Source organism: Erpetoichthys calabaricus, chromosome 13 (assembly GCF_900747795.2).
Source record: "Erpetoichthys calabaricus chromosome 13, fErpCal1.3, whole genome shotgun sequence".
NCBI classification, from domain to species: Eukaryota; Metazoa; Chordata; class Cladistia; order Polypteriformes; family Polypteridae; genus Erpetoichthys; species Erpetoichthys calabaricus.
Window position 1 is genome coordinate 119566007 of NC_041406.2, and position 13271 is coordinate 119579277.

The 13271-nt window shown below is 39.4% G+C and overlaps 1 protein-coding gene across 1 annotated transcript in view; it reads left to right on the forward strand.

Annotated features, from left to right (window-relative positions):
- The window catches only part of fkbp9 (FKBP prolyl isomerase 9), a 29064-nt gene extending 17927 nt beyond the window's left edge, over positions 1-11137 (forward strand). Inside the window, exons 3-10 of the mRNA XM_028817533.2 lie at positions 1403-1592; positions 1795-1940; positions 3166-3355; positions 3614-3759; positions 9340-9529; positions 9642-9787; positions 10133-10296; positions 10377-11137. Coding sequence (XP_028673366.1) covers positions 1403-1592; positions 1795-1940; positions 3166-3355; positions 3614-3759; positions 9340-9529; positions 9642-9787; positions 10133-10296; positions 10377-10553 — 1349 coding nt within the window. The 3' untranslated portion in view covers positions 10554-11137. The remainder of the gene's footprint in view (positions 1-1402; positions 1593-1794; positions 1941-3165; positions 3356-3613; positions 3760-9339; positions 9530-9641; positions 9788-10132; positions 10297-10376) is intronic.
- The last annotated feature ends 2134 nt before the right edge of the window (positions 11138-13271 follow it).

A 13271-nucleotide genomic window follows, 5' to 3' on the forward strand; every position in this document is an offset into this window, starting at 1 on the left:
AATCCCGGGCAGGGCGCCAACCCACCGCAGGACACACACACAAACACACCAAGCACACACTAGGGCCAATTTAGAATCGCCAATTGACCTAACCTGCATGTCTTTGGACTGTGGGAGGAAACCGGAGTACCCGGAGGAAACCCACGCAGACACGGGGAAAACATGCAAACTCCACGCAGGGAGGACCCAGGAAGCAAACCCGGGTCTCCTAACTAATCATCTGATGTAACTTTGAAGAGCACTTTTCGTGGTGGGGGTTGCCCACCATTAGGCACATATGTCTACTAAGTTCAACAAGAATCCATTAATTTCTCTTTCTGTTTAATGCTCATGTTCTTTTTTCATTAGACCAAGAAAAATATTCTCCTATTTTTCTTTATTATACTTAGGGCATATAAATGAGGATATTTTTCTCAATTCCATGAGAAATTAGCTCTCAACAGCTGTAAACATTTCTAAATTGTTATATAAATAATTTTTCACCTGACAATGTCTCATTGGATTGCTTGCCAATAAACAGAATAATCAGAAACTGTAAAAAGTGTTTTCTAGTGTATTTCCTCTTTATTACAAGTACACTACTACACTCCCATTTAGTTTATATTTTTGAAACATTTTTCTGCATGACCCTGACCATGTCACTTTCCTAATTCCTGTTCATGTGTACATTCATTGCTACTCAAGAGTGAAAGCTGTGCTACATTATATGTTGTTAGTTTATAACTTCTAAATAATTTAGTGAATCATAAAATGGCATTTCATCAAAAAATGTTTCATGAATCTTGGGTATAACTGTGCTTTTTTCTGTTCTAATCAACTTGTTAATTGGTAGTGTAATCATTTCTTTGTTCCTTGGGAGATTTCATGAATTACACCATGTATATTTGTTCATTATAAAGTGAAATGAATTATTTAAGAAGACATTAAAAACAGATATTCATCATTCATTACTCGTAAAGTTGCACACCAGCTGCAATTATTTTAAGTTCTGCCATAACATAATGAACGAAACTCTTGGTTGACCATATAAACCATATAACAGTTTTGCATTACATTAAATTAATGAAATGACCCAGGAAATTATTACAAAAGAAGAATGAACTGTTTTGAGTGATGAAATTATTGGCCTCATTCTTTATGGTAGAATAGTGTTACAAAAAGCAGCTATAGATTCTGAGTATTTAATTATTGTGCTAATACCCTTAATGGGCTCTGGTTTTCAAGACAGATACAAAAAATGTTTTATGCTTCATACATTGTCTTGGGTGCTAGGTCTGAAAGAGTTAACGGCTATTATTCCCATAACTACAAGATGTCAACTCTGAGCCCCGAGCCTGGTATATCGACTTGTTTTGTTTTCCAACACCCCTTGAGTGAATTCATCTATTGGTATTTGCTACAGGTGATGTGATCCCACCAAATTCTATTCTACATTTTGATGTTCTCCTCCTTGACATCTGGAACCCAGAAGACAAAGTACAAATCAAGACATACTACTTGCCCGAGGGTTGTACTCGCACAGTCCAGGTCTCTGACTTTGTCCGTTACCATTACAATGGTACCCTGCTGGATGGCACTCTCTTTGACTCCAGGTATGAGCTGCAGTCTTACTCATGTTTGCATGTGACTCTATGGCTACATGAACTTTAGAGGTCTGAATTGTATGATACATCTGTAGTACTTCCATCAGCTCTGTTTAGCATGTAGTTAGAGAATTTGAATTATTTTACAGACTGTTTAGCCCAATCTCCACTACTTTTTCCAATACATTTTATACTCCATTTTTACTTGTAGCCATAATCGCATGCGCACCTATGACACATATGTGGGAATTGGCTGGCTGATCGCAGGCATGGACCAGGGGCTGCTGGGAATGTGCGTGGGAGAGAAACGTATCATCACAATGCCACCTTCGCTGGGATATGGGGAGAATGGAGATGGTAAGAATAATCTTGGTGCCACTCTCAGTTACTAATGTAATGCTTTAGTCTCATATGGCCCTGAAGCTCCAGAGCATTCTGAAAACAGAGCTGAGTGATGAATTCTAAGCAAAGCCTTTGCACTAATGAAATGAACATAACCATAAAAATAGACCATTTTCAATTATTCAGATAATACACATTATTTTTGCTAAATGCAAGCCAATGATGCTGCTATTTTCCTGAAAACTCAAAATGATTTTGTATGTGGTTCTTTGCACTTTTGTTGCCACTTGAGCAGTTGTCTGTTTTCTGTATATCTCTGTAGGGATGAAGTTTAAAGCTGAAATGCACTTTTCATTGTGCTAAAGTAGTAGTCCTTGACTAAACATTATTTCTTCTCCTTACCTCCTTCCATCAATGGTTTCCAATTTTAGTCCCTGGGATCCCAGTGGCTACAGGTGTTTGTTCCAACCATTTTCACAATCAGTGAGTAATTTTACCAGTTATTGAGCTTGTAGTTTAATTAGTTGTTCTTTCTTTTCTTCTGATATCTGCATATAGGAAAGAGTGTATTTTGTCATAGCTTTAAGTTTTTACACTATTTTGTCATTAATTAATTCACTTTTTTCTGTGGCATATGACAATGACAATTAACAATAGACATAGTCGACACCAGGGCAAATGGCAAAGAATGATGAAAGGCTTGATATTAGAAATTGCTAAATTTTATTGGAATGTTGGAGTTATACTGTATATGCATTACATGGAGATAAAACCATTTTTTATTTAATTTTGGTTTTATAAATTTTTATCATCCATGATTATGATTTTCATTCTGCTTTTCCAGGTGTTCTGGTTATTTAACCACAGCCTTTCAGTGTTCGAGTCATTTGCCCCTGTGTTTATCCACTAGTCATTAATTGTCATTATTAGGATTCAATTAAGGAAACAAAATCCAGAGAAAAAAGGAATCCATAAAAAATGACAAAAGAGAGTTAAGATTTTAAATCCAAGGCAAAAGTATATATATTTTGTATGAGTGTAAATCTCACACAAATGCTCTTTTCAAAGTGCAAAAAGGAAAAGAAGAAAAAAAGACCAGCTAATTAAACAATGAGATCAGTTATAGGGAAAATGACTCTTTGATTGTGGATCTGGTTAAAAGAAAAACCTTCAGCCTCAGAGTTCTCCGGGACAAGATTTGGAAACCACTGCCTTACATTGTCTTTCCCTCTATCCTTAGGCAGCGATATTCCTGGTCAAGCCTCTTTGGTTTTTGATGTAAATTTAATCGACTTTCATAATCCCAAAGACAGCATTGCTGTGGAAAAGGTCTATGTCCCTGAATCCTGCAAACGGAGGAGCAAGGCTGGAGATTTTGTGCGTTACCACTACAATGGGACATTACAGGATGGAACTTTTTTTGACTCCAGGTAAAGACTTTGGGTTCACAGTGTATTCAAGGCAGTGCTACAGAAGTGAGATGATCCCTTGCAGGTGGGAGGAGTGTTGTCTTTGTTTAGCTTATCCTCAGATGGGCTGCTTCTCTATCTGTTTGGGTTGAGTCATCCTGCTGCATAAAGCACCATGATGAGTTCCTTGGTAAACTGTCTTTCCGCAGATAAGCCATGGAGCATGATTTGCTGTTCAGCCACGTTGTTATCCAAATGTAAAATTGCCTTTCATTTTAGCCACTCAAGGAACCGCACCTATGATACGTATATTGGAAAGGGATATGTTATCGCTGGGATGGATGAAGGCCTGCTGGATCTCTGCATAGGTGAACGGAGAAAGATTACTATCCCACCGCACCTTGCATATGGAGAAGAGGGCACAGGTAAGGAAGGAAGCAAAGTCATTTGTTCACTGAAAAGTCTTTTGTTTAATAATGATATAATGTATATCATATTTAAGAAAATCTCCAAAAAATGTGTGCATAAATATAAAATGTATGATAAAAGGGAAAATCATTATTACAGTGTGCCAGAGTTTAAAAATTAACAAGAATTAAAGTTTTTAACAAGTCCAGGCAGGATTTTCCTGAAGGTGGGTGCCACTGCTGAGGCAGCACAACTACCTGAGGAACACTTGCAGGAATTTGAAGAATGCCTTTTTTTGTTGACTTCAGGATTCTCACAGGTCACAGGCCAAGGTGCCATGTCATTCAGGGCCATAGGTGAACAACACTGTGGTTTGATTCTTGAACAACATTGAAACGGTTAAGGTGTAACGTACCTTAGGCAGAAATGGACCATAGATGTGTATGACCTGAGACCAGATTTCAACAATAATGTTGCAGTAAGCTCGTTTGAGACCGATGAAATGGACTACAACCTTCTAATTTAACCTTAAGCAATCTAAAACAGTTAAGCCATGGATGGATAGGAAGGAAGCATACGCAAACACCAACAAATTGGAAATGAGATCCGAAATGTATATCCTAATAGAATATACATATTACACACAGGCAGACAGGATTTAAAGGGTAATTGTAGAAATAATCAATGGACTAAATTCTGTTAAATGTGTGACTGTCTTACACAGCTTGGAAAATTAACCATGGCTCACTACGAGTGTTAACACCAGTTATTACTGAATTGCAGTTTCCACTGCTGAATGTTGGGCAATGGGCAGGTAAGGCTGATGATCTGTGAGTGATCTGTTTTATGAATTCTAGCTTTTCTTTTGTGTTGTACAAAGGAAGAGTGGGAGAAGAAAGTTATACACTTGCTGGAATGGTTACTACATGCCTGGATGCTGTTGAAAAGTGAATGAGAAAATGAATGCTGAGTATCTGAAAAGGACACACTTTGTGATAGCCATGATGCAGCTGAACCTTAGAGTTAAAAGATCACCACCTGCACTGGCCCCTTGTCCCATCTTCATTCAAGTTGTTCTGCATTTGTAGTTTTTACGTGCTTTGGTACAACAGGTGACCGGTATTTTAGTTATCATGTTCTGAAATCTGACTAAATTGTAGATATATGAAGAAAATATGTTAATATTTATGTATAGCTCTGATTAAAAGTAGTCAACTCCCTGTCCCTTTCTTGTTACCTGCATTAATGTGCATTTTACACAGTGCATTTGATCAGATCATTTTGTGGGTTCTAGTAATATACACAGGAGAGTCTAATTAAAAAAATAACACATTACATACAAGGTAATCAAAAATGCAGTCTTCACGTTTGGAGTAATCATGTTTCCCTTTAGTGAACTCAAAATAAAATGTGGGTAATTTATTAGATACTATGTGGGTAATTTATTAGATACTATCAGCCCTTACCTTTGGCCCATCCTAACAGAGTGAAGCTTCCAGATTACACATCATACTACGATCAAAAGAAAATCCTGAAAATAGTTGTGGTTCGATGGCACTGGGGACTCATTTAACCATAATCTAAGTGGAGAGAGTGCCTAGGACAGTAGTCTATGCTTCCAGGAACTGTGGTTTTGCCAGAATCTAAAGATGTTAAAAGAATCCTTGAAAAATAACTTGGAATCTGCAGGCCACTTTTGCCTGCTAAGAACAGCATTCATGATTCCACCATTGAATAGGTACTGTGAAAAAACTGAATGCAAAGTGTAAAGCATTGCTTACTCATAAAAACACAAGTACATACCTTAAAATTGTGTAAAATTCACCGGAAAAACCTTCAGGAAGTCTAGAACAGAATTTAATGGACAGACACGTTATGTGAAATATGTCGCCATAAATCTGGAGGAAGGCAAATACTGAATAGCAGGATAAGACTCTCTTACAAAAATTAAACATGTTGGTGGAATGGTGCTTTTTGGAATTAAAATTTGAATAACTTCAAAGAACCATGAATTTTCCTGTGCACCTGAGAAGAGAAGATAAACCCATCTGTCCATAAGCTGAACTGGAGAACAGTAGTGTAATGAAGGAGGAGGAGAGCTGAGCTAGGCTAAGCCATTTCAAATTTGGCAGTTTAAATCCAGACTTCAACACCTTTCGAGATGTTTTATTTAAAGAAAGTTATGCTCAAAGTCCACATGTCCTTGAATTTTAGGCTAAAATTCATTGATAGCACGGATGATAATGATTGCTGTCTTTGGTGCTAAAGGTAGCTTAATCAGTTACTGAGTGAAGGAGTAGAAGTACGTTTTCACACAGGACATCAAATGTTGCATAATGTTCTTTAATAACTTATTTATTTACATCATTTGCTCATTCAGGGTACCTTGTATTTAATATTATGTTTTTAGTTGAAACTCTGATAACATTCTCTATGAAGAATATGCAGAAATAATGTTTATATACATTGTAGGTGAAAATACATAATACTAATACAGTACATAAAATTAGCAATCTACTCTATATATATATTGCGGAAAGACAGCCCCCGGGCACAGACAGACAGACACCAAATGTCCAAAACACACATTTATTGCTGTCCTCTCTATACAGCACCACACAATGCTCTATTAGCCAAACTCAGTCCCTTCTTTCTCTCTCTGTCCTTGAATCCTTTTGCTTTCTCTACTCCTCTCCCCACAAGCTCCGTCTTCCTCCTCCTGACTCCGGCTAATGACTGGAGGGAGGCGGCCTCTTTTATCCCCACCCGGATGTGCTCCAGGTGCCCTCTGATGAACTTCCTGCGGCACTTCCTGATGTGGCGGAAATGCCACATGAGCACCTGGGAGCACTCCGGGTATCCCCAGTATTCCTTCCACCAGCACCTAAGGGTGTGGCGGAAGTGCTGATGTCCAGGGCTCTACAATCGTCCGGGAGCTCCCTGGCCGTGGCCATGGGCCCCTATAGGGTTCATCTTCCATGGTCAATTCCCGTGGCCCCCATACAAACCAGGGCGGCTGCCCTCTCGTGGTTTGGGGGAGGCATAGTCACTATATATATATATATATATATATATATAAAATCCTAAGCCTAACAGTGCAACAATTTTATGTGACTTTTTATGTTACATTTTTTGTCACGCTTTAAATTGGACTTATTTTAAAACCTACATATATATGTTTGGTATCATTCTTTTCAGAATTTATTGAACTTTAATGTGATGTTGTTAGATTTTCAAATTCTTATTCTGTTTTTAAATTAAACTAAAATATCAAGAACTCATGTCCCATGAGACGAGACTTTGTGCCAACAGTTTTAACCACGCCTGGGGCTGGAAATAAAAGACAAAGAGTAGATGGCAAAGACAGCTGCTGTACAGGCTTTTAAATGTTTGAAGTGCCGCATGAGATGCAGATCACACAGCCCAGCAGGAGCAGGCCAGCAGCTGATCGAGCAAAGAGTAGGTAAAAAAAACTGTATTTGTTTCCCATTGTATCACCGTTAAGTGGCGGTTTCAGAGGAGCGACCGCATCTCCTTGGGGTGCATTCAACCCCCCTCTTCAGAACGTGAGCGGCAGAGACGTAAAGTGGCTGGCATGTAGCAGCTGGGGGTAAGCCCCCTAGTATAATATACTGATATGTGCTTGTGTGATTATATTGATAGTGATCTGGAGGGGAACTTTTTTTGGTCTCATGGTATGACAGCCAATTTGGAAAATGTCAAAATCACCTAATCAACTGCTACTCTCACTGGTCTTAATAACTTCTTGTATACAGAAAGTAGCATATCCTATAAAGTTTCCTGTAGTGCTATAATTATATAAATAAAAGATTGTGATGTCTGCGGTGGGTTGGCACCCTGCCCAGGATTGTTTCCTGCCTTGTGCCCTGTGTTGGCTGGGATTGGCTCCAGCAGACCCCCGTGACCCTGTGTTCGGATTCAGCGGGTTGGAAAATGGATGGATGGATGGATTGTGATGAGCCACTGTCAAACATACATTTGGAATTTTGCAAACAATGCAGGTTTCCCTGGAATTAGACTGCAACAGGACAACACTCTTTGACCATAATTAATCTATGAAACAAAGCACTCCTAAACAAATCCTGTTGACTATTGGTTCCAAAGGTGAAGCAATATGTTAAGTTTGTTCCTATGTGTAATACATTATATGAAGATATTTTGGTACTTTTATGTTAAAGGGAGGTGTTGCACGCACACACATATCAGTTCCAAATGGCATTAAATGCACAGTGATTAAAGTATTTTGAATGAGTTGATGCACTGCAGAACCTAATATGATCTTTACGTAAATCCATTTGGCTCCTCTGACTTCAGAAATGGTTCACACAGGTACTTTTCTAGCCATTTAATCAAAGATTTCACTAAACACCCTGGTGATGAACTGATCTGGTACCTGCTGAAGTGGTATAGTAACTACAATTATTTGTGCAATTCAGTTTGAGCTGAACAGAAATATTTTGTTATTTTTTTTAATTTGTTCACTTCCTGCATTTGAACTCGAGCCATGGTTGCATACTCAATTGCCTCTGTATAGTTTTAAGATTTATTTTTGCTCCTGTTATTAGCAACAATGGAATACTTAAATACTCTAGATATCATGGTAAGGAATACACATAATTATATGCATAGATATAATTGCCATCAATCTTATTCAATGTTGATCTGTCACAGCTTTTAAATGGAAATTTGCAATGCACTTATTTAGAGAAAGCAAAATATATGCCACATTTTTAAATCCCATAGGAAGTGCAGATATTATTACATGAGGAATGTGTTTTCAGGAGTTCAATAATAAATGAGAAGTAGAATTAACTGAGAGGCCGGATGCATTGAAAACCTGATGCCAGTGCAACCCTCCAGGACCAAGATGGAGTAGTCAAATTTAATGCCGATGTCAGATTACGTGACTAATACTCACAGGGCATATCAGATTTGCCAGCTGCAGTTGCCGATCTTGTTGCCAGACCATCTTAATTTACACGACTCAAAATCATTGGCCATGCAATACTTACCGACTGCATACCTTCCAGCACAGTCATTCTTGCCCCTTTCTCTGACAGCCAATAAAATGTGCTACCTGATGCAGCCCAAGCTGTATGAAGGGTTAACAGGTACAGCAAGTTCAGCCACAGTATCGGTTCTTTTTTTTCTTCCATTCTGTCATTGTATGTAAAACAGGAGACATCAGACAGATCAGCTGTCCAAAACACCCATGTCCCTTATTTCTCGTTGCTGCATTATATGCATTGTACTTCCAGACGAGCACTGGTTGTCATGCACACAGAGCCCACACCTACTATCAAAGAAAAAATAACACCTCTTTGATTTTTTTGGGGGGAGACTCACCGACTAGTTGGATTGGCCTCGCAGGAGTGTGCTGCTGACAGCCTCCAACTTGCTAAGATTATGTAAATGAAGTCTATGACTGAAAATCCCTGGAATAATTGTGTAACGTAACGTGACTTGGCCTTTAAATGGAACTACAAGTGGACATCACTTGGGTGGTTATGAGAGTGCTGTGCAACTGTAGTACACCAGTCACAACAGTAATAGGCAATGTTTCCTTTTTCCTTCAGGTACAAAGATCCCAGGCTCTGCTGTTCTAGTGTTTGATATCCACGTGATTGACTTCCACAACCCATCTGACACAGTGGACATTCAAACTGTGTACAAGCCTCCAGACTGCAGCATCCTGAGCAAGAAAGGGGATTTCATTAAATATCACTATAACGCCACACTGATGGATGGGACTTTGCTTGACTCAACGTGAGTATATGCCCCCAACTCCTATCATCTCCCTAAAAGAGACCCAACAGTTTACTCCTATTTTGCTAGCTATGGCATACTCTTTTACACCAGCTTTTGTGGCTCACTTCAGGTATACGTATGGAAAGACGTACAACGTTGTTTTGGGCTCTGGACAGGTGGTCATCGGAATGGACCTGGGCCTGAGGGACATGTGTGTGGGTGAAAAGAGAAAAGTCATAATCCCACCACACCTGGGTTATGGCGAGCAAGGTGTGGGTAAGTAACTACCTGCAGTTTAGAAGGAAACAGACTAAGCGTTTTCTTATTGCTGGGGTGTTTTTGCCTCCCACTCCACTGGGAGCAGTACTTCTTTTTGTAAGGGGGGCAAACATCAATTTTAATTTTACCACCAGTAAGTTGTGTTTAATAGGTGGTGTACTTGAGACAGTTTGTTGGACCATTGCTTTTTGGCTCTGATGCTTTCTATCTTTTGTGGTGTCCACCCCTATTGGTCCCTTGCCAAATTGATATGGGCTTCATCACCATGGTAAACTTGCCAGAAACTTTATGGACTCCTTAGGAGCTTTACTTGGTAACATCTATCTTGTTCTACCCACTCAGATGGGGAGGTCCCAGGAAGTGCTGTGCTGGTGTTTGACATTGAAATAATTGAGATGGACCCTGGGCTTCCTGAGGGCTACATGTTCGTGTGGAACAGTGATGTTTCTCCCAATGTATTTGCTGAAATGGATAAGAACTCTGATGGACAAGTGGACTCTGTAGAGGTAAGCAAAAAGTAAGCAATGCTGGTAATTCAATAATGGAACTGCTTTGCACTAACAATCTTTTTTTTTTTCCCTGAAAGTTCTCTATTTATATCCACCATCAGGTGGCAACAGGAAATGGAAAACTGGCCCCAGGTTTCAGTGCAACTTCCATCATCGACACTATGTTCTCAAATCAGGACCGCAATGCTGATGGCAAAATCACACTTGAAGAGTTCAAACTTAAGGATCAGGAGGACAGGCATGACGAGCTATAGGCCAGAGGGACTAAAGAGGTGAGGTCAGGGTTCAGAAGCTGAGGCAGCAACACTTGGATTTTGACAGTTTGGTGTAAATATTGAAGAACTGGATTCCATTCACACTTTTGCACTGCTTTACATCTGCAGTTTGCGTCTTCAAGGATGGCAGCTTACTTTATTCAGACAGACATTTGACTCTGCCTATGAGCAGCAGGGAACAGGCCATGGCCACCCGGAATGATAGAATTTGAAAGTCAAGCTCCCAGGAAGCCTTTATCTGTTGTCAATTTAAAGCCACATTATGGCTTTGTGCTGCTTACTGCCCTGGCCCTGTAACCCGTGGTCCAAATTGATTGATTGAGCCATTTCTGGTATGAGGTGGCTGGTGTCTGCACTGACCCAGACCATGCAGAAAAGAAGTCCATTTGTTTACCTTTACGTATGCTGTGGTCTGGTGGAATGTGAGGCAGCCTGTCTGTGATTTTATTTTATTTTTTTACAGTCCACTATACCTCACGTTGGAATCACTGATCAATCCCAGTGCCTTACTAGTGTAACATCACTTTTGCCAATACAATAAAAGTTGGCCTCTGATAATCACAGCCTGTCTCATCTCCATCTCTTTTATCTAGAACTCCCATCTAATTTTGTTACCACTACTCAAAATAAAAGGGAAAGGTATTCCACCTGAAAATATTTGGTGTTTGGTTTAAAATGGAGTCTTTCTCTTTTAGATAGACACTAGGGATGTTAGCGATTAACAATTAATTAACCTACTTTAAGAGTTTAAAGCAAATAATCTTATAAATTATACAATTAATTTAAAATTTATTTGGGGAATTTCATTGTTGTGCAACACCTGATACAGTATTATCTAGAGAGACATATTCTACATAAAAATAGACTTGTGTGGGCAGTACCTAGACTACAAGTCAGATTGTTTTACATCCTGAAGCAGGATATGTGCCTTTAGTAATAATGAAGCATGCTAAACATACTTCACTTTGGAAATATTTTCAGCAAAAGGATGACAAAATACAATCCAGACTGCACTGAAATACCAGCACATTTTCAATGCAATATTACTTGCAAAACCAGCTTACAACTTACAGAGACTGCATCAATGTAATTAGTAGCACCCACAAGTAAAAATTGTATTGAGGAAATCACCGAAAATATGTATAGTGTAAGAGCAAAACATATTACCAATTAGTATGGTTAACGATAAAAGGCTTTCAGCAGCTAATTGATTTATAAGCCAGAATACCACATTTCTTCTTGTGGCAGTATTATCACATACATAGAAAAACAGTTTACTGACAAAACACAACAGATGAAAACCCAGGAAGGCAATGACAATAAACTCGCACTCGGGAATAATGTCTGGTCTGGATAAGACAGTTAAGTTCCAATACAATAATGCACCACTATACAGATGAAGGCTGAGAGATAAAATTGGTGGTACTACAGGGAACAACATTTTCTAGCCTAACACAGAGCATACAGCTTTGCTAACAGCTGACAGATGCTGTGTAGATATGGGGTGGCAAAGTAGTTGCATGTGTTCATGATAAAACATAAACCAATATGATCACTAATCTGTCTCCCGTGAAATGGGGCTTGACAGCATTTTTCACTTGTGCACTGCCAACTACAATCAGTGACTGATTTAATGTGTATCTTAACCATGTCAGCATAACCTAGAACATTGGTGACATCAGAACAGCTGTTTTAGGCTGCCGATCAAACAGCTAAGAGGCTGTACATGTAACCGACTCTCGACTATATCAACATGTTCCTAATTGTAAACAAAAATGCACTTTTTATTAATATAAGAGATGGTTTGTGAAATATTTCTCGTCGTGCTAAAACAAATTCATGCAATTTCAATATATACACAGTGAGGAACATAAGTATTTGAACACCCTGCGATTTTGCACGTTCTCCCACTTAGAAATCATGGAGGGGTCTGAAATTCACATTGTAGGTGCATTCCCACTGTGAGAGACAGAATGTAAAAAAAAAATTCAGGAAATCACATTGTATGATTTGTACAGAATTTATTTGTATTGCACTGCTGCACATAAGTATTTGAACACCTGGCAATCAGCAAGAATTCTGGCTCTCAAAGACCTGTTACTCTGCCTTTAAGAAGTCCACCTCTACTCCACTTAGTAATCTTAATTAGTAGCACCTTTCTGAGCTCTTTAAAGACACCTGTCCACCCCACAGTCAGTCAGACTCCAACTACTACCATGTGCAAGACCACAGAGCTGTCAAAAGACACCAGAGACAAAATTGAGACCTCCACAAGGTTGGAAAGGGCTACGGGGCAATTGTCAAGCAGCTTGGTGAAAATAGATCAACTGTTGGAGCAATTGTCAGAAAATGGAAGAGGCTAAAGACGACTGTCAGTCTCCCTCGGACTGGGGCTCCATGCAAGATCTCACCTCGTGGGGTATCACAGATGATAAGAAAGGTGAGGAATCAGCCCAGAACTACACGGGAGGAGCTGGTCAATGACATGAAGAGAGCTGGGACCACAGTTTCAAAGGTCACTGTCGGTAGAACACTATGCCATCATGGTTTCAAATCACGCATTGCACGGAAGGTTCCCCTGCTCAAGTCATCACATGTCCAGGCCCGTCTGAAGTTTGCCAATGACCATCTGGATGATCCAGAGGAGGCATGGGAGAAAGTCATGTGGTCAGATGACACCAAAATAGAACTTTTTGG